General features: G+C 40.4%; 2 protein-coding genes across 2 annotated transcripts in view; both read left to right on the forward strand.

The window, feature by feature from the left end:
* LOC146986445 (protein NLRC3-like) overlaps positions 1-19,717 on the forward strand; it is a 31,314-nt gene extending 11,597 nt beyond the window's left edge. The window contains exons 5-11 of the mRNA XM_085780210.1: positions 724-802; positions 937-1,162; positions 1,315-3,112; positions 3,215-3,388; positions 3,480-3,653; positions 18,218-18,264; positions 18,965-19,717. Of these exons, the coding sequence (XP_085636336.1) occupies positions 724-802; positions 937-1,162; positions 1,315-3,112; positions 3,215-3,388; positions 3,480-3,653; positions 18,218-18,264; positions 18,965-19,503 (3,037 nt within the window). The 3' untranslated portion in view covers positions 19,504-19,717. The remainder of the gene's footprint in view (positions 1-723; positions 803-936; positions 1,163-1,314; positions 3,113-3,214; positions 3,389-3,479; positions 3,654-18,217; positions 18,265-18,964) is intronic.
* The window catches only part of LOC146986424 (protein NLRC3-like), a 478,141-nt gene that overhangs the window by 407,521 nt on the left and 50,145 nt on the right, over positions 1-20,475 (forward strand). The gene's annotated exons all lie outside the window — the stretch shown is intronic.

Raw genomic sequence — 20,475 nt, forward strand, 5'->3', positions numbered from 1 at the left:
TGTCTATTGACAAAAATTGATTATTCCGTTCAAAGTAGGTTAGAAACATTAACTCAGTCCACAAACACCATTTTGTTACGTGAGCGACAAGACATGACGACTTTCCTTTGATTTTATAATGTTTACTTGAAAACTTGAAAGTAAATTACAATGTCTGGCGCACGGTAAAAAGACTGTGTTGTTTCCATCATTATCTGACTCCAAACCAACAACTGTTACATCCGGTCACAATTACAACTGTCAGGTGATATCATAGCAAAGAATTTAAAGACACAGAACATTTTTATCATTAACTCATACATTTTAAAGTAAGACATTAAATCTTTTATGAATTATGATGAAATTATCATTATCAATTTTAACTGTTTTTATTATTGCCATTAAATTACTAACTTATTGGCCCTCATCTTTTTTCTGTTTTAATTTTCTTATTTTTGAAATCCTAAAGCTATTTAACATCAGTTGTGATCCAGCAGCAGAGACCAGACTCTCCTGAACCCAGTTGTCTATCTTTAGAGAGCAACGACTCAAAGGACCAGATTATTAAATTAAAAGCTGTAACTGACAGTCAGACTCAGGTTATTGTAGAAATTAACTAGTTTGTACGACGTGTTGTTGGACCAGGTCTGAAATCTCTGTTGTGAACGTCCTCAGGGAACATATAAAGTCCATCTTGTATTATCTCTCTGTACTGATGTTCACTTGACACTGATTCCTCCACAGAGTGGACCAGGAGAGCTCAGAGGTTCCCAGTGGTCAGTCTGCCCAGCAGCATCAAACACACCTGGACTCCATGTTTATGGTGGGTACATGTCCAACAGCTGCTGTTACATCTGTTGTGTTCACAATCATCTCCATGCTGCACTTTGACACCAGTGGATTGTCAGTCTGTCAGGTTTTAGTTTGATGCTGTCACTCATAGAGTTTCTGTTCCAGCTGCTGGAGGAGAACATGCTCACTTTTGTGAAGAACGAGCTGAAGAAGATCCACAAGCTTCTGAGTCCAGATTACCCAAAATGCTCAGGGAGTCAGAGGGAGGATGAGGAGGTGGTGGATGGTGAGGATGAAGAGCAGAGGAGCATCAGAGAGGCATTAGTGAAGATCACAGTGAAGCTCCTGAGGAGCAGGAAGCAGGAGGAGCTGGCTGAGCGTCTGCAGAGCAGTAAGAGGATTTCTGTAAAGATTCAACATGATGGACAAATGAGACGTTCACTGACATCAACATATGGAGGGAAACATGTTCATATAATTGTTATTTAGAGGAATTATCATGTTAAATCTGTAATTGGTCTGATTTCTTGTGTTTTCATTCAGAACATTTTGCTGCAGTTTGTCGACGTAAACTCAAATCTGCCCTGAAGAAGAAGTTCCAGTGTGTGTTTGAGGGGATCTCTAAAGCAGGAAACCAAACCCTTCTGAACCAGATCTACACAGAGCTCTACATCACTGAGGGAGGGGCTGGAGGGGTCAATGATGAACATGAGGTCAGACAGATTGAAACAGCTTCAAGGAGACCAGACAGACCAGAAACAACCATCAGACAAGTAGACATCTTTAAAGCCTCACCAGGAAGAGACCGACCAATCAGAACAGTGATGACAAAGGGAGTGGCTGGCATTGGGAAAACAGTCTTAACACAGAAGTTCACTCTGGACTGGGCTGAAGACAAAGACAACCAGGACATACACTTCACATTTCCCTTCACCTTCAGAGAGCTGAATGTGCTGAAAGAGAAAAAGTTCAGCTTGGTGGAACTTGTTCATCACTTCTTCTCTGAAACCAAAGAAGCAGGAATCTGCAGCTTTGATCAGTTCCAGGTCGTCTTCATCTTTGACGGTCTGGACGAGTGTCGACTTCCTCTGGACTTCCACAACACTGAGATCCTGACTGATGTGACAGAGTCCACCTCAGTCAACGTGCTGCTGACCAACCTCATCAGGGGGAAACTGCTTCCCTCTGCTCGCCTCTGGATAACCACACGGCCTGCAGCAGCCAATCAGATCCCTCCTGAGTGTGTTGACATGGTGACAGAGGTCAGAGGGTTCACTGACCCACAGAAGGAGGAGTACTTCAGGAAGAGATTCAGAGATGAGGAGCAGGCCAGAAAGATCATCTCCCACATCAAGACATCACGAAGCCTCCACATCATGTGCCACATCCCAGTCTTCTGCTGGATCACTGCTACAGTTCTGGAGGATCTGTTGAAGACCAGAGAGGGAGGAGAGCTGCCCAAGACCCTGACTGAGATGTACATCCACTTCCTGGTGGTTTATCTAAAACTGAAGAAGGCCAAGTATGATGGAGGAGCTGAGACAGATCCACACTGGAGTCCAGAGAGCAGGAAGATGATTGAGTCTCTGGGAAAACTGGCTTTTGAGCAGCTGCAGAAAGGAAACCTGATCTTCTATGAATCAGACCTGACAGAGTGTGGCATCGATATCAGAGCAGCCTCAGTGTACTCAGGAGTGTTCACACAGATCTTTAAAGAGGAGAGAGGCCTGTACCAGGACAAGGTGTTCTGCTTCGTCCATCTGAGTGTTCAGGAGTTTCTGGCTGCTCTTCATGTCCATCTGACCTTCATCAACTCTGGACTCAACCTGATGTCACAACAACAAACAACATCTCTGTGGTCTCAAGTTTTTAGAGACACATCTACACCTTTCTACCAGAGTGCTGTGGACGAGGCCTTACAGAGTCCAAATGGACACCTGGACTTGTTCCTCCGCTTCCTCCTGGGTCTTTCACTGAAGACCAATCAGACTCTCCTACGAGGTCTGATGACTCAGACAGGAAGTAACTCACGGTCCAATCAGAAAACAGTTCAATACATCAAGAAGAAGATTGAAGAGACTCCCTCTGCAGAGAAAAGCATCAACCTGTTCCACTGTCTGAACGAACTGAATGATCGTTCTCTAGTGGAGGAGATCCAACAGTCCCTGAGATCAGGACGTCTCTCCAAAAACAAACTGACTCCTGCTCAATGGTCGGCTCTGGGCTTCATCTTACTGTCATCAGGAGAATATCTGGATGAGTTTGACCTGAAGAAATACTCTGCTTCAGAGGAGGCTCTTCTGAGGCTGCTGCCAGTGGTCAAAGCCTCCAACAAAGCTCTGTAAGTGTAGAGATAGTTGGATTTATTCATCATTATATTAAAAACACATGTCTTTTCAACAGGACAGAAAATAAATTCAATTCCTCATGATCATCTCTTCAGACTGAGCGACTGTAACCTCTCAGAGAGAAGCTGTGAAGCTCTGTCCTCAGTCCTCAGCTCCCAGTCCTCTAGTCTGAGACACCTGGACCTGAGTAACAACAACCTGAAGGACTCAGGAGTGAAGCTGCTGTCTGGTGGACTGGAGAGTCCACACTGTACACTGGAGACTCTCAGGTGAGAATCCATCAAGCTGTTTATCTGATGACACTTGAACACACCTCCAGGTGTTGACAGTGGTTTCCTGTGTGTTGTTGTGTGTGTTCAGTCTGTCAGGATGTCTGGTCACAGAGGAAGGCTGTGCTTCTCTGGCCTCAGCTCTGAGCTCCAACCCCTCCCATCTGAGAGAGCTGGACCTGAGCTACAATCATCCAGGAGCCTCAGGAGTGAAGCTGCTGTCTGCTGGACTGGAGGATCCAGACTGGAGACTGGACTCTCTCAGGTATCGAGGCTGCTGTAGCCACACACACTGTCTGATAGAGGAGGAGGAGCTGGAACATTTTCTATGGCCCCGTTCACACCCAGTATTGACATCTGTCTCAGGTGATTGATGCATTGATGACATCAGATTTGATCACCCAGACCAATGGTTCCCAAAGTGGGGTACGCATACCCCTAGGGGTACGTGAGCACATTGTAGGGGGTACGTAGAAACATTAATTAATATATTACCAAGATGATAAGTAGATATTCGAGTCACTTCATAAGCCCATTACTGAAATGGTACGTGCGCCACAACTAGTTCCCCCCCAGAAGACAACAACCTGTAGCACAGCTTTGTATAGTTGTCAAAAGTATTGATGCAAAACGGCGCATCTGGATTCATTACTGGTTTCTAAATGTATCGATATTAACAGCACGCCCCCACAGCGCCCGACGCGCGCACTGGACAGGCAGAGCAGAGCAGAGCAGAGGAGAGCAGGCAGCGTCCAGAGCGTTTAGACCTGAGTGAGTAACAGAGTTACACAGAACTAGACGCACGTAGGGTCAATTTAGCCGTAAGTTAAAATGGCGATATTAACGGCAACACTCCTCTCTCGTCTCCTCTCTTTTTCTCCAATGTCTGCATGCACGTGTGTGTGTGTGTGTGTGTGTGTGTTGTGAGGGAGGGGGGAGCCCCGCCCGTCAGAGGAGAGGGGATGCATTGTAATTAATGTAATGAAACAATAGCAACATGCTGGAATTGCACAACTCTTAGTTAGCTTTTCATTTAATTAAAAACAAACAAACATCTGTTATAAGTCCTTTTGATTATAATAAAAATAAAATAAAGGAACGATAATAAGCTAGGAGGCACTGCTGCTGTATTGAATATGATGTCATATTCAATATTTTCCTGGGTATTGGCATTGAGTTTGAAATGTTAGTATTGTGACAGTCCTACAACTCTGTGAAGACACATTTCACCACAACAAATACCACAACAGCCAGAAACAACTAAAATGCAGGAGAATAGTGTAAAATATCTTTGTACAAATTGAAGAGAGAAATTGAAATGATTTTCGTTTCTTAATCAGTTGTGTTACGTTATGACCACTTTTGGAGAATCATCAACACGTATGAGGGAGGGGGTACTTGTGGTATGGCAAAACGGCTCAGGGGGTACACAAGACAAAAAAGTTTGGGAAACACTGACCCAGACCATATCCAGAGGTGGTGTAGGCCACAGTGAAGCTCCGCCCACTCCACTGACGTCCTCTGTTATAGTCTGACTCGTCCTAACACAGTTTATACTAAAGCCAAAATCTTGAGTGTTTCAAACATGAGCTGTGCAGCTTCCATCAGTCACAGTGATGAACTACTGGGATCAGGAGTTTCTCCTCATGACTTCAGTGTCTCATCATGGCTCACTGTGTCACATTCAGGAGAAGAGATCTCAGTGATGAAACCAGCTGTTGGCAGCTGTGCTCTGAGTCTCTCCAGATGTTTTGATCAGACTTTATTTCAGAGTGTACCAGGAAACATTTCAGCTGCAGCTGGTTGAACTGCTCCTGAACCAACAGAGTGTTTGACCTGAATAGGGCTGTCCCAATTAATCGACCTAATCGATTACGTCGATGACGTAAATACGTCGACACATGCAACATACCGTCGAGTTGTTTCCGTTTACGTCGATGACGTAAATGGGTGATTCTTCAAATAAGGGAGTTTTTCTGTCCCCAGGATGAATTTTCAAGAAAAAAATGTTTTTTAGAAAAAACAATTATTGTATTTGTTAAGGTTAGGTTGTAGTAGCTATGAAAAAAATAACTGTGTCTCAATGATGACATTTTAATACTTTTTCAGTGTGTTGAAAATTCAAATGTGCAAGAATTTCACTGTTTTGGGCTTGTCCCCAACCCAGACTTTTTGACATCCCCTCTATAGTAAAGCAATAAAAAGTGCTAAATTCATTAAAATGTTACTTTGCATTTCCTCATAACAACTTAAAAAGACATTTTTCAAATTCATTTAGTTTATATTTGTTCAATTTGCAATTTATTTATAGTTAAATATCGCTGTCCCTCATACATCTGTCATTACCATCACACTCAACATTTTAGAGATCAATTAAGCTTTTACAAACAGTTACTTACATTGTTGCATGCAAATTAGATGCTCTAAAGGAACATTCCCAGACATGAGGCAGAAGCCAGATTTTTTGATGCCCACATATGTAATTCATTTGATGTTTTGTACATCCTAATCTGAGAGTATGTTTATTAGGTGTCATTACCAAACAGGTTACTATTTGAGTATTTTAATTCATTAATAAGAAATGTAACTTTATTTACGTACAGTATATTCAGTGTACATTGTATGCTAGCTAACCAGTTAGCTTAGTAAGTCTAAAACATAGCCAACATTTTCAGCAAAAAGTCAAAATTGCCATTACCATCACGTGTCATTACCATCACAAAAGTGACTGTGATGGTAATGACAATCAGTGACGGTAATGGCAATTTATGGGTTTATTACCTTATAACTAGAATATTTTAGCTTAATTTACTATTTACTAGCCTAATTGAAAAGTAACCAACTGTAATGTAACTTTTTATTTTTTATTTTTTAAGACGTCAACATGGCCCCAGCTTAACCAAACAGTCAATATGGTTCATATAATAATGGTTCATACAGTTATCTATCCATCTATCTACGCGTGCACTTCAATGTTTCATCTTTTCATAATAATCTTCAACTATTTCCAACCGTTTTATACAAAATTAGCCTCCTTCTTACATGCTCTACTTTAATAGATTCCCAGCCATTGCTTCAGCTATGTTAGCACTGGTTCATCAGTTTTCTTTACTGTTGGGTTTGCTGCAGATTTCAACTCTTCAAACTTTTCAACTGTTACACATAAACATGCAGGATTTCAACATTTTCGTATACATTTTTTAAATTTCTACTGCTTTTAGCCCTTTATTCAGCATTGGTTCATTTGGCATTGCTTCAGCAATGGCCTTCAGCTACTTTCAGCATTCACATGCATTTCCTGCTGGAAAGGCTTTCTTTTTCTAGTTTTCTAGTTTCTTTTTCTAGTTACATCTGTCTTGTCTGTAACAACATCTATTGCACGTCTGTCCGTCCTGGGTGAGGGATCCCTCCTCTGTTGCTCACCCTGAGGTTTCTCCTGGTTTTCCCTGTTAAAAGGGTTTTCTATGGAGTTTTTCCTCAGTGGATGTGAGGGTCTAAGGACAGAGGATGTTGTTATGATGCCATGTAAAGCCCTTTGAGACAAACTGTTTGTAAAAACGGGCTATACAAATAAAATTGCCTTGCCTTGCCATAAGCAATGCTGTGGTAGTTTACCAAGTAATTAATTTTAATGGAAGGTTAAGTGTTTAATTGTTTTGTCTTTATTGTTTTTAAAAAGTAATTTTTCTTTAATCTTTTGTTTGTTGTGAAAAACAATAACAAAAAAACATCAGTGTTGATTGTTACGTCATTACCAAAACGTGTTATCATTACGGGAATACATTGTCATTACCATCACAATAAATTTTTTGATAAAAAATGTTACTTTTTTGTCAACATGGATTTTACCTCAATCATTGTAGTAATGTTGAAAAGTCTAAATTTGCATTTTCTGAAATAATATACATTGCAATTCAAATATTCTGATTAACACGCAATATTTCATTTTTGAGAAAAGGCAATATATTAAAAAGTTAGAGAGAAATAGCTGTTAAAATTTATTTTAAATGGACTTACAAATATTTAGAACATGATTCTTAAAGAGTTTTGTACTTACTGGAATGATTGTGAAAACTTTGCTTGTCAAATCATTTTGTATTAAAATCAGTGTTTTGTTTTTGTGATGGTAATGACATTTTGCTGAGACAACTTTGAAAAAAGCATCATAATATCAAAATTATCATGAAGTACAATCAAAGCTATGCTAAGATCTTTGTTCCAGACCAATTGATACCTTTTGAAATAGAAAAAACACTGTTGAACACCGTCGGGTTGTGAACCATAGACTGTAACACGTGCAGCAGAAAAAGACATGCTGTACCACAGCAGCACCACAGCGATGAACGAGCACCTGAAGCTGCAATATCATTCCGTTCATTCATCTCCGCAAGCGCTCTTTCGCCGTTATTGACGCTATCTCTCTCTCTCACACACACAAACAGACAGCGAAGGGCGCATGCATGTGCTCCGCGGTAAAAGGAAACTCATACGGTCCGATTGCGGACCCCCCGCGCCCCCCTCCCTCACCGGACGATCAGACCACCCGCCGCAGTCTCCTTGCAAACCTGTGGGAAACACTAGTTCCGCTGCTTTATCCATAGATGTAAACACTTCCTCGTGTTGTCTTTTTTATTTATTTTAATCCACTCTGCTCTGTGCACCCGGACGCAGCACACAGGGTTGGGGAGTAACGGATTACATGTAACGGCGTTACGTAGCTAATTAAAATACAAAATATGAGTAACTGTATTCCGTTATAGTTACAGTTTAAATTGATGTATTCTGATTACAGTTACTTTCTTTTTAAAAAAAAGGATTACTTGGATTACTTTAGCCTACCGCACACGCAGGTTGCCGGACGCTTGTTGCACTGTGGCGAAGGGAGAGGGACGGACAAAACAGACTAAACTCGTCGGCCGTCACTGGTGAAGTTGGCTTCATTTTGGTAGTGGCGCTATCGGGATGCCCAGCATATTCCTCTTCAATGTCCGGTCTCTGGTAAACAACATGAATGAACTGCGACAGGATGACGTTTTTAAAAGGATCCTGGACTGTCATGTGTTTATGATGAGCTGCATGTTTAACAGCAACGTCAGTCACGCTGTAGCCTACCAAAACCACACCGACTTCAGCAGTAAGTTTACAGTAGGCCTAAGTCATAGACTGTAAAAGTAGGCCTACAGTTTTTGTGTCACACTCGCCCTGCTCATCAAGCTGTAACAGATCCGACCCGCAGTTGTTGAAGCCCGGACCCGACACGGACCGACACACTAGCATTAATTATTACGAGGCGAGGCCGGCCAAAATAAAAAAATAAAAAAGGAGATGACGCCCGAGGCCCTGCCCGGCCTGACGACTCAGATCAAACCAGCGCGTCCGGTCGGGTTGGACCGTCCATCACCTAGCCCAAAAGAACCAGGCAGCCCAGACCAGAGAGGTGTGTGTGTGTGTGTGTGTGTGTGTGTGTGTGTGTGTGTGTGTGTGTGTCTGCCTGCTGTGAAAGACAGGCTAATTCTAGGCTGAAAATCAGGACACATCAGCTCTGTGAAGCTCAAGCAATATCTGACAGACAGATGAGAATAGGGCAGATGTGGTGGAAGAAGACAGTGTGGCCTGAAAGAGACACATGGTGAAGCAGAGGATGGATAGTTGATAGTTGATGGATCGGTGAAATTATGGTCTGTATGCTTCAGATACATGCTCCGGTTGTGAGAAATGGGGCTATATGTCCAAAACAGAGGCATATCCCTTCTATTTGCTTGTTTTTATTGTAGGTTTTAAAAGATAATGAGTACATTTTGATTCTGCTCTACTAATGTAGCTTGATTGTTATTTATATCTATATGAGGGTTTTCTAATCTTATAAAAATTAAATGTTAAGCAAGATTGGCAGAGCAGAGGTGCTGTGGTGTCAGTTTGATATGCACTTATGTAAGTGGCAAAGAATACAACTACACACACACTACACAAGTACTTTGTGTAATTGGGGTTTATTTTGCAGTCTGTATGACCTCTGGATGTCTAGACATTGTATGTCTTTTTGCTTGCAAGCTAGACCACCTTGGCACGACAGGGGCCCCCCGCTGTACGGGCCCCCCCAAAATTTTCTAAAATCGCCCGTGCTTCTACACTCACAAACAAAACCTATTTTAAAAAACATGTATTTTTTTAGGGTATTCTGCATGAGTAGGAGGTTCAGAGGCTGTTGTCTGAACTGTAGAGCAGAGAAAGCTGCTCAGTTAGACTAGCAGGAAGGGCCCTCAGATTTTGAGGTACCCCTACCCGAGGTAGAACAAAACACAACTGTGTTTTTTTTTATCTTTAGGGTCTCCTATTCATGAAATGGAATGTTGTGAACTTTTATTTTGGGGCAAAAATTGTTTTGGGGGCTATTATTTAGAACTACCCCAATCTCTGTAAAACAGATTATTAGGCCAGTCCGCCTAATGGAAAGATGACAAAAAAGCCCATCACTTGAGAATGCTCACTCTTTTCCCATTCATATTTGCTGAGCTATGAACCAGGTGTCTGTCCTACATCACCAGTCAGTCAGAAATTAATTCACTTTTAAAAAATCATGAAAAATGAACCTGAAAACATAGTTGTAATTTAGGCGGAAATAGCATTTTTGTGATAATGGGAAAGGGGGACCCTTAACTTTTCTCTTATTTAACAGAAAATCATAAATTCCTTTCAAATACACTATTACTGTATTCCCTAAGATGTTGTTGAACAATATCCAGTGGTTGTATGGAGATATCTAGTACAGTTTTATTGTAAATAAGATTTCTTTAGACAAACCTCTTCTCTAAAAACAGCCAAATTGGGTAATTCCGAGTGAGTGATGGGTGTTATAATAGCCTATAAGTTAAGAATGGTCACTCTAATCATACTTTGATTTTGTTTGTGAGTAGTCAGGTATCTATTGCATATGTATCAACAAAAGTTATGTTGATAGTTAGTTAATTTAATTTGTGTGCTGTGAGCCCTAAACACAGTGATACAATAGGCGGAAATCATGAAAATGTATTTTCATAGTGAGTTAACATTTTACTTTTTTATGTATTTAAAATTTTAAAGTTGTCAAGTAAAATTCCTTCTCAGTTGAGATTGTCTAGCCCTGCCTGAAAGAAATGTATTGATTCTTTAGTGTTTGTTGGGGTTATGGAACCCACAATAACCTCTGAAGGGCAATGTTGTTATGAGCAAAATAGAGAACCTTTCTAAATTGTACTAAGAAATTTGCTTGTTTTTCCATGTGTCTCCCTCTACAATTTTGATCACAAATGTCAAGCACATCTCTACTAGAAGGTTGAAATGTGTATACTGTAGTACTATCAACATCTCAAACCTGAGTATTATGAGTGGCAAGGTTCCAGATAAGGTCCTCCACATGAGTTTTATCCAGAGAGAAGATATTCTTTCTTCCGAATAGAATCTATTTTGATAAGATTCACAAATTCAATATTCAAAACAATCTCTTCTACACATTCAAACAGAAAGTGTATCAATAGTTGGGAATTACTAGCCTCTGAATCCAGAGAAGCGCTAACTTGGATGAACTAAGGTTCATAATTGCATCAACAAAAGATGCAGCCTCTGCAAATCTGGAAATGCTGGGCGAGTTGACCACTAAATATTGATATCAAAGTAACTATAAAGACAATACAATGTACAGTATTTATCGAAAATGGACCCATTAACAAGTGTGGATAATGTAGATTCATCAATATTAATATGAAAATCTTTCATAACCAAGAGCAAACCTCTTGGGGTCCGCTGATGACCTTCCTCAAATAAAACCAACTTGGTCTGGGTGAATAAGACTGGCAGGTGTGCCTGGTTACATGCTGTCTGGCATTGTGCCCTTTTCAATTGCATCCTTGAATACTATCACTAACTGTTACATCTCCCCCTATTTCTTTTAGTTTTTCCTCAGTAGATTCACCTGTGACAAGAATTTGTCTATATCCTCCTGATCAATTGTGCCTTGTGATGAATACAATATTTGGTAAATGTTTCATTAATCTACCCTCTCTCTGTCACTAAGGTCCCTTTTTCAGTCCCCATAGAGGTTATTAAAGTGTGATTATTGATGTTTAACTCTCTGTGCCAGAAACCTCCCTGCTGCTTCACCTTGCTCCTACTGTAGTACTTCTGTCTACACTGAAACAGTGCATACTCGCCCTTCTTCTGTAGAATAGAGTTTCATTCCAGTTTCATTTTGTTTAGCTGTGGATCAAATTGGAATGCATATATTTTTTCCAAGATCTCTAATTTTTCTCTCCAAGTAGGTCTAATTGAATAGTAGTTTATTTTTTCAGATAGGAACTGTGTTGTATTAAGCAACCCCTCAAGCAGGCTTTAATTGCATCCCATTCTAGACCTGGGTTAGAAGTTGTTCCTTCATCGAATCCCAATACTCAAGAATTTCCTCTCTAATAAACTTACAGGATTTTTCATTTTGAAGTAGAGAGGTTCTGAATCTCCAATGACTTTCAGATGAAGATCCAGAACCTAACACCACGTCAACTGGAGCGTGATCTGATAAAACAATGTTACCAATTGAAGCAGTGATAGTTACTCTCACTAACTGTTTGGATATTAGGAAAACGTCAATCCGTGAAAATGAAGAATGTGGGTTTCAGTAGAAGGTGTACTCCCTATCTTGTGGGTGTAGAGTCCTCCAGATGTCAACTAGACTCAGCTCCTCTTCTAAAACATCAATGGCTACTTGGGACTTACTGTGTACTAATCTTGTATTAGCAATTTTTAACTGGGCCAGGTCTCTTACCTGATTGAAGTCTCCCCCAATAATAACATATTTCCCACTTGTTTCACCACATTGTAAATGTAAGCAAAAAAATCTGGAGAATCTATATTTGGTGCATAGATATTAATAAGATAAATAAATAAGAGAGCATCTGCTGCCAAACAGTTCTATACTGATAGCAACCCACCTACCTTCCCTGTCCAAGAGTTGCTTGTGGATAGTGATGTTTAAGTTTTTACAAATTAATATACAGATGCCTCGCTGGTTAGATGAATAAGCAATATTTCACCAAGCCAATCCCTTTGTAACTTGGTTGATTCCTCATTATTTAAATGAGTTCTCTGCAAAAAGCAGATGTCTACTTTCTTTTGCTTTTGATATCGAAGATGTTTCTTCCTCTTAATAGTACGATTTGCCCATCCATGAAACCTAAGAATGTCTGCCATAATAATATAACACTTCTGCTGCCTCAAACATCCTGTCAAGCTCTGAGATACTGTATGCCAGTGATGGTGGTAATATGTGAGAAATGACCCGCATTTGATGTCTCCCCATGTTAAAAATGTGCACATGTATGAAACAGAACACGCTGCTCAGTGGCTAAATTGGCTTTTATAAGGAGGGGGAGCCCTTCTTTACTCACAGTATCTCTCAAAACATATTTATTTACCTTGCACCATTGGTTTAATACATAGGCTATTTTATCAACTGATGGCCTACTTCGAAATGAAAAATCCCGTAAGTTTATTAGGAAATTCTTGAGTATTGGGATTCAATGAAGGAACAACTTCTAACCCAGGTCTAGAATGGGATGCAATTAAAGCCTGCTTGAGGGGTTGCTTAATTCAACACAGTTCCTATCTGAAAAAATAAACTACTATTCAATTAGACCTACTTGAATTGGAGAGAAAAATAAAAGATCTTGGAAAAAATATATGCATTCCAATTTGATCCACAGCTAAACAAAATGAAACTGGAATGAAACTCTATTCTACAGAAGAAGGGCGAGTATGCACTGTTTCAGTGTAGACAGAAGTACTACAGTAGGAGCAAGGTGAAGCAGCAGGGAGGTTTCTGGCACAGAGAGTTAAACATCAATAATCACACTTTAATAACCTCTATGGGGACTGAAAAAGGGACCTTAGTGACAGAGAGAGGGTAGATTAATGAAACATTTACCAAATATTGTATTCATCACAAGGCACAATTGATCAGGAGGATATAGACAAATTCTTGTCACAGGTGAATCTACTGAGGAAAAACTAAAAGAAATAGGGGGAGATGTAACAGTTAGTGATAGTATTCAAGGATGCAATTGAAAAGGGCACAATGCCAGACAGCATGTAACCAGGCACACCTGCCAGTCTTATTCACCCAGACCAAGTTGGTTTTATTTGAGGAAGGTCATCAGCGGACCCCAAGAGGTTTGCTCTTGGTTATGAAAGATTTTCATATTAATATTGATGAATCTACATTATCCACACTTGTTAATGGGTCCATTTTCGATAAATACTGTACATTGTATTGTCTTTATAGTTACTTTGATATCAATATTTAGTGGTCAACTCGCCCAGCATTTCCAGATTTGCAGAGGCTGCATCTTTTGTTGATGCAATTATGAACCTTAGTTCATCCAAGTTAGCGCTTCTCTGGATTCAGAGGCTAGTAATTCCCAACTATTGATACACTTTCTGTTTGAATGTGTAGAAGAGATTGTTTTGAATATTGAATTTGTGAATCTTATCAAAATAGATTCTATTCGGAAGAAAGAATATCTTCTCTCTGGATAAAACTCATGTGGAGGACCTTATCTGGAACCTTGCCACTCATAATACTCAGGTTTGAGATGTTGATAGTACTACAGTATACACATTTCAACCTTCTAGTAGAGATGTGCTTGACATTTGTGATCAAAATTGTAGAGGGAGACACATGGAAAAACAAGCAAATTTCTTAGTACAATTTAGAAAGGTTCTCTATTTTGCTCATAACAACATTGCCCTTCAGAGGTTATTGTGGGTTCCATAACCCCAACAAACACTAAAGAATCAATACATTTCTTTCAGGCAGGGCTAGACAATCTCAACTGAGAAGGAATTTTACTTGACAACTTTAAAATTTTAAATACATAAAAAAGTAAAATGTTAACTCACTATGAAAATACATTTTCATGATTTCCGCCTATTGTATCACTGTGTTTAGGGCTCACAGCACACAAATTAAATTAACTATCAACATAACTTTTGTTGATACATATGCAATAGATACCTGACTACTCACAAACAAAATCAAAGTATGATTAGAGTGACCATTCTTAACTTATAGGCTATTATAACACCCATCACTCACTCGGAATTACCCAATTTGGCTGTTTTTAGAGAAGAGGTTTGTCTAAAGAAATCTTATTTACAATAAAACTGTACTAGATATCTCCATACAACCACTGGATATTTTTCAACAACATCTTAGGGAATACAGTAATAGTGTATTTGAAAGGAATTTATGATTTTCTGTTAAATAAGAGAAAAGTTAAGGGTCCCCCTTTCCCATTATCACAAAAATGCTATTTCCGCCTAAATTACAACTATGTTTTCAGGTTCATTTTTCATGATTTTTTAAAAGTGAATTAATTTCTGACTGACTGGTGATGTAGGACAGACACCTGGTTCATAGCTCAGCAAATATGAATGGGAAAAGAGTGAGCATTCTCAAGTGATGGGCTTTTTTGTCATCTTTCCATTAGGCGGACTGGCCTAATAATCTGTTTTACAGAGATTGGGGTAGTTCTAAATAATAGCCCCCAAAACAATTTTTGCCCCAAAATAAAAGTTCACAACATTCCATTTCATGAATAGGAGACCCTAAAGATAAAAAAAAACACAGTTGTGTTTTGTTCTACCTCGGGTAGGGGTATCTCAAAAACTAAAGCCTTTTTTGAGGACTTGCTGCTAGACTATAAGCCCACTAATTCAATGTGCCACGGTAGCCTACAGTAAGATCATGTGTAAGATCATTCAAAGCAAATTCAGTGTCCCAGTCAAAGGCGCTTAGGCAGGCGATTTTAAAGTAATCTAAAAGTAATCCAGAAAGTAATGAAGTTACATTACTTTACTTGAGTAATGTAATTACATTACAGATTACATTTTGGGACATGTAATCAGTAATCTGTAGGGGAATACATTTTAAATGTAACCCTCCCAACACTGGCAGCACAGCATGCAAATCGTAAGTGAGGGTGATGTCCTGCACCCCGGCTTAAAAGAAATCCATCCATCCATCCAGATGTCATCACTGTCCTGAGGCCTGGAGCTGTCAATCAGAAGAGAGTGGGTGTAGTGAACAGTGTAATAATTAGGGCTGTTCCAAACGATTATTTTTCTCCCGATTAATCTATCGACAATTTTTTGATTAGTCTAATGATTAATTTTTTGACTAATCTAATGATTATTTTTTGGTTGACGATTAGTCATTTTAAAAACACTTCTGAACACTTCTCTTATTTTAATTCTTCAGATACTCTTTCTGGTGTGCATTCCTCTTCATAATCCTTTTTTTGGAGGGGAAAAACTGTGCCACATCAGTTTGCTTTAACCTGGAAAATAGACAGATAAAGCAGAGTGCACACTAAAATATTAGCACAATGACTTTGGATAGGCACATTTATTTAGTATAGTCATCGAAGATAGTAACCCTACGTCACGTAAAAGGCCACGCCCCCTCGCCGGTGAAAACAAAGGAGAAGTCCTCAGTGTGTTCCATAGGCGCTAATTCAAAAAACCACAATGCCAAAGAGTTGTTGAGTTGTTCGTAGAACAACTTAAAAAACATACGAGTTTCCCTACTCGCCTTAAGAGAGTGGGACAGGAAAAGAAGAGATTTATGGCATCAGGCTATAAGAAGAATGGACAAAATGGCAAGCCGTGGGACCTGGCTAGTCCACATGTGCTTGTGTGGTAAAGCATTTCGGGGGGGGGCGACCGCCATTCTGAAGGTCCGCTAACATTCAGAAATTTTCCGACGGTCCGTTCTAAAATTGTACATAATGTGTGGGCTAATATACAAGGAAAAATAAATTCACATGTTATGGGTTTTGATCACTGACCGCCCACACTCAAGACAACTGTTCTATCCACTGCACTATGGCGACAGTTGAGGTTGCAGTCAGCATTATATACCACACCTCTCGCCGCTGAGTGGGCTCATTCTCCGGTAGGCTGTATGGACATACATTCCCTAAATCTTTAATTTTTTCGGTAAAACGACGTGATATATCTGTCTGCCTGACAAATGTTAGCTATTGCAGGAGGTTTCCAGGCCGGTTAATGTTAATAGGCGAATTCAAGACGGACTATGGCGGGATTTGTATTTACCGCCAGTCAAAGCCAGCAGTTTGTTTTCACCTGAATGGGGGCGTGGCCTCACTTGCTACTCTCATCTATGGAGCAGACCAGTGTTTCCACTAGGATTTTTTTAAAGCCGGGGTGCAGGACATCACCCTCACATACGATCTGCATGCTGTGCTGCGTCCGGCGGCACAGAGAGCAGCAGCGGAGTAGACTTAAAAAAAAAAAAAAAGACAACACGAGGACGTGTTTACATCTATGGATACATAAAGCAGCAGAAGCAGTGTTTCCCCTGGTTTACGAGGAGACTGCGGTGGGTGGTCTGATCGTCCGATGAGGGAGGGGGGCGCGGAGGTCCGCGATTGGACCGTATGAGTTTCGCTTTTACCGGCGCACTGCTGCATGCGCCCTTCGCTCTCTCTGTGTGAGTGAGAGAGAGCGAGAGAGAGAGAGATAGCGTCAATAACGGCGAAAGAGCCGCGCTATGCGGAGATGAATGAATGGAACGATATTAGAGCTTCAGGTGCTCGTTCATCGCCGTGGTGCTGCTGTGGTACAGCATATGTTTTTCGGCTGCGCGTGTTACTGTCTATGGTTCACAACCCGACAGTGTGTTGTACCTGTCGACGTATTTACGTCATTGACGTAATCAGAAACAACTCAACGGTATGTTTCACGTGTCGACGTATTTACGTCATCGGCGTAATCAATTAGGTCTATTAATCGGGACAGCCCTAGTAATAATCAGTGTTTGTGGCTGAATGTGTGTGTGATCAAACAGCTGTTTTCAGACTGTGTGTGCTGCTCAAACACGTCTGACTCCAGATCAGATGAAGCCACAAAGTGGCTCCTTAATGAAAGTCTCCAGCAGCTGGAGCTTCACTTCCTGTCTGAGTCCATGTGCTCTGAGCTGAGCCTGGTTCTCTCTGCTCTACAGTTTCTCTGCTTCCTCTGGACTCTGACTTCAAGTCCAGTAAAAATGTGTGGACAGGTTTGATGGAGCTCAGGACTGGTCCTGAGGACGGCTGCTTTGTTCCACATGATGTGACTGATCTCAGTGAGTCAGTGTGTTGCAGCTGATCTGTGTGAAGAGCAGAGAAGAACAGAGTCATTGATCATGAGATCCTGATCCGTCCTGTCACTGTGATCAGATGGTTTCTATTAGAGCTCCTTCATCCACTCACTGCTGCTGTGGCTCCTGTGGAAACCTGCTCACAGCCTCATTCTTCAGCTTCCTGGGGAGTTTTCTTCAAACAAACACAAGTTGTGTTCACACTCAGTGTTTCTCACTAAACTCTCTGTTTCACTGAGCTCTAACATACATGTTGAGTGTGTTTCCTTCCTCATCAAACACTGAAACCATCCACTGTTCACAGCTGCACTCTTCTTCTTTTCTGCCTTGGTGCATTGTGGTATAGCACGGCTGGTTAGTGCCACCCGTTGGGTCTTCATCACTGTGCAGTTTGAGTGAAAGTGTGTGTCTGACACTGAAGTGACATCACATGATGAAGTGTTTCCTCCTCGTCTCCTCCTGCTCTGTATCATCACTAGATAAAGACTCCAGCTCCTTCTTCTCTGTGCTCAGTGTTCATCCATACATACCAGCCTCCATGTGAACACAGTGATAAAACAGTGTGTGTGTGAGAGCCATGTAATGTCCATGTGTGCATGCTGACAGAGAACGTGCTGCTCTGACCCCCCTCCTCCTTTCAGGGTGCAGCCTGCTGGAGGCCGATGGTTGACACCAGGTCCATGGAGATGTAAGTGTGTTTTTACTTTATTTTTACTTACTTATTTAAAAAAATAACATGTTTCAGAAATATGACCTGGTGTAAATGTAATAAAACCACACGTAAAGGTGTATATACACACACATGTGCATAAGTGTCTGCGTGTGTACATGTATGTGTGAAAATTTTTGTTTGTATGGGTTTCTATACAGATATTGGTGTTTATGTATTTATGTGTATATGTGCGCATGTGATAGTAAATTTATATATGTGTCTATACTGCATGTAGCATGTCAACACTTAATAGAAATGTATTAAGATGATGAGTAGCTGGGCTGCAGCCGCTCAATTTATTTTATGTCACTTTTGTTGTAAACGTTGTTTGTTGATGTTTTTCTTCTTCTTCTTCCATTTCTTCTTTGCTTGGATGTAGGTACTATCTAATTTGTGAATTAATTCTTTGAAACAAGGGGTAGACAATATAAGTTTGCTTCTTTCTGCCCCCTTTCATTCAAGAGTTACAGTATTGTCATTGTTTATTTTATTTTTTGTTTTTATGCTCGATAAATGAATGAAATAAATAAATAAATAAACTAAACGAACTAAACTTTGAGCAGCACATTCAACCATCTTCACACTGTCACATCACTGACGTCATGAGTCTTCATCAAACTGTCAATAACTGATCACATGATCAATAACTGCAGCTGTGTCTTGTTCTCTCCATCAGATTCCTGTCGACTCACAATCGACACAAACACAGTGAACACAAACATCAAACTGTCTGAGAACAACAGGAAGGCGACACGTGTGGAGGAGCATCAGTCATATCCTGATCATCCAGACAGATTTGACCTGTTGCCTCAGCTGCTGTGTTCAACTGGTCTGACTGGTCGCTGCTACTGGGAGGTCGAGTGGAGAGGAGACGTTTATATATCAGTGAGTTACAGAGGAATCAGCAGGAAAGGAGTCTGTGATGACTGTTTGTTTGGACAGAACGATCAGTCCTGGAGTCTGGAGTGCTATGATGGTCGTTACTACGTCTGTCACAATGGCAGACGGACAGACATCACCTCCTCCTCCTCCTCCTCCTCCTCTGTCTCTAACAGAGTAGCAGTGTATGTGGACTGTCCTGCTGGCTCTCTGTCCTTCTACAGAGTCTCCTCTGACTCACTGATCCACCTCTACACCTTCAACACCACCTTCACTCAACCTCTGTATCCTGGGTTTAGAGTCTGTTTGTCTGGTTCCTCAGTGTCTCTGTGTTGAGTGAATCAGAGTCTCCTCCTGTCACAGAAACCTTCTCACTGTTGAACAGACAGTTCAGTCTCTACATGTCTGTCTCTGTCTCTCACTCACATTGTCACATTCATGGATTAAATCAGTTGATTTTTTAAAAATATTTTCTCAATGATTCTTGTAAACTTCTTCCTCTTCCTTTAAAGATGGATGATTCATGTTCAACTTTACAGGCTGTTTGTGAGCAGGTAAACAGACACAACAATAAACACAACTGGAAACAAACAATGTTGTATACGCTGAATAATAAAATAATAAAATAAATTACATGTGATTTATTTTTCTTTGTGGTTTTACTGAATCATTACTGCATTTGCTGCTGATGAGCTACTAATCCTACCAGCTAAGGATTTTTTCTGTTAACATGCCGCTGAGTTCATTATTAAACTGTATTCATCTCTGTCCTGTAAATAATTTGATGTGAAATAATTAAGAAATATATATTGCTATATTGCTTATATCTTGCTTTTATAAAATGGTTACCAATAAAGACAATATGAAAGAGGAATACGCAATCAATTTCATGTAGTTTTTATTCACCCAGAAATACCATCTAATCAAACAGCCCCACTGTGAAAAAAACAGTCCCATCTCTCAGGACGTTAGCTCCAAGTTAGCTCTGCATGTCGTCTTTTCCTCTTCTATCTTTACTAATCTGACGATGTGTGGCTGGTTGCTAGTTTGCTGGTAGGAGGTAAAGCTAGAGGAGGACGCCACAAAATAAATGTGCTGGTAGGATTTATCTGATCTGAAAACTGATTTCAGGCACATTTGGTCTTTACATTAATAAAAAGGAAAAGGTTAATCTACCTCTTTATTTTGGCATTCCCACATAGGCTGTATGAACATATCACACCACCCCTTGTCATTAATACAAAGTGACATGTAAAAAAAATCCTCATGTGGGCAGAGATCTTAACCCCACAATGTTTAACCCAAAGT

This window comes from Trachurus japonicus, chromosome 6 (assembly GCF_045865225.1).
Source record: "Trachurus japonicus isolate A0001 chromosome 6, Traja_1.0".
Lineage (NCBI taxonomy): Eukaryota > Metazoa > Chordata > Actinopteri > Carangiformes > Carangidae > Trachurus > Trachurus japonicus.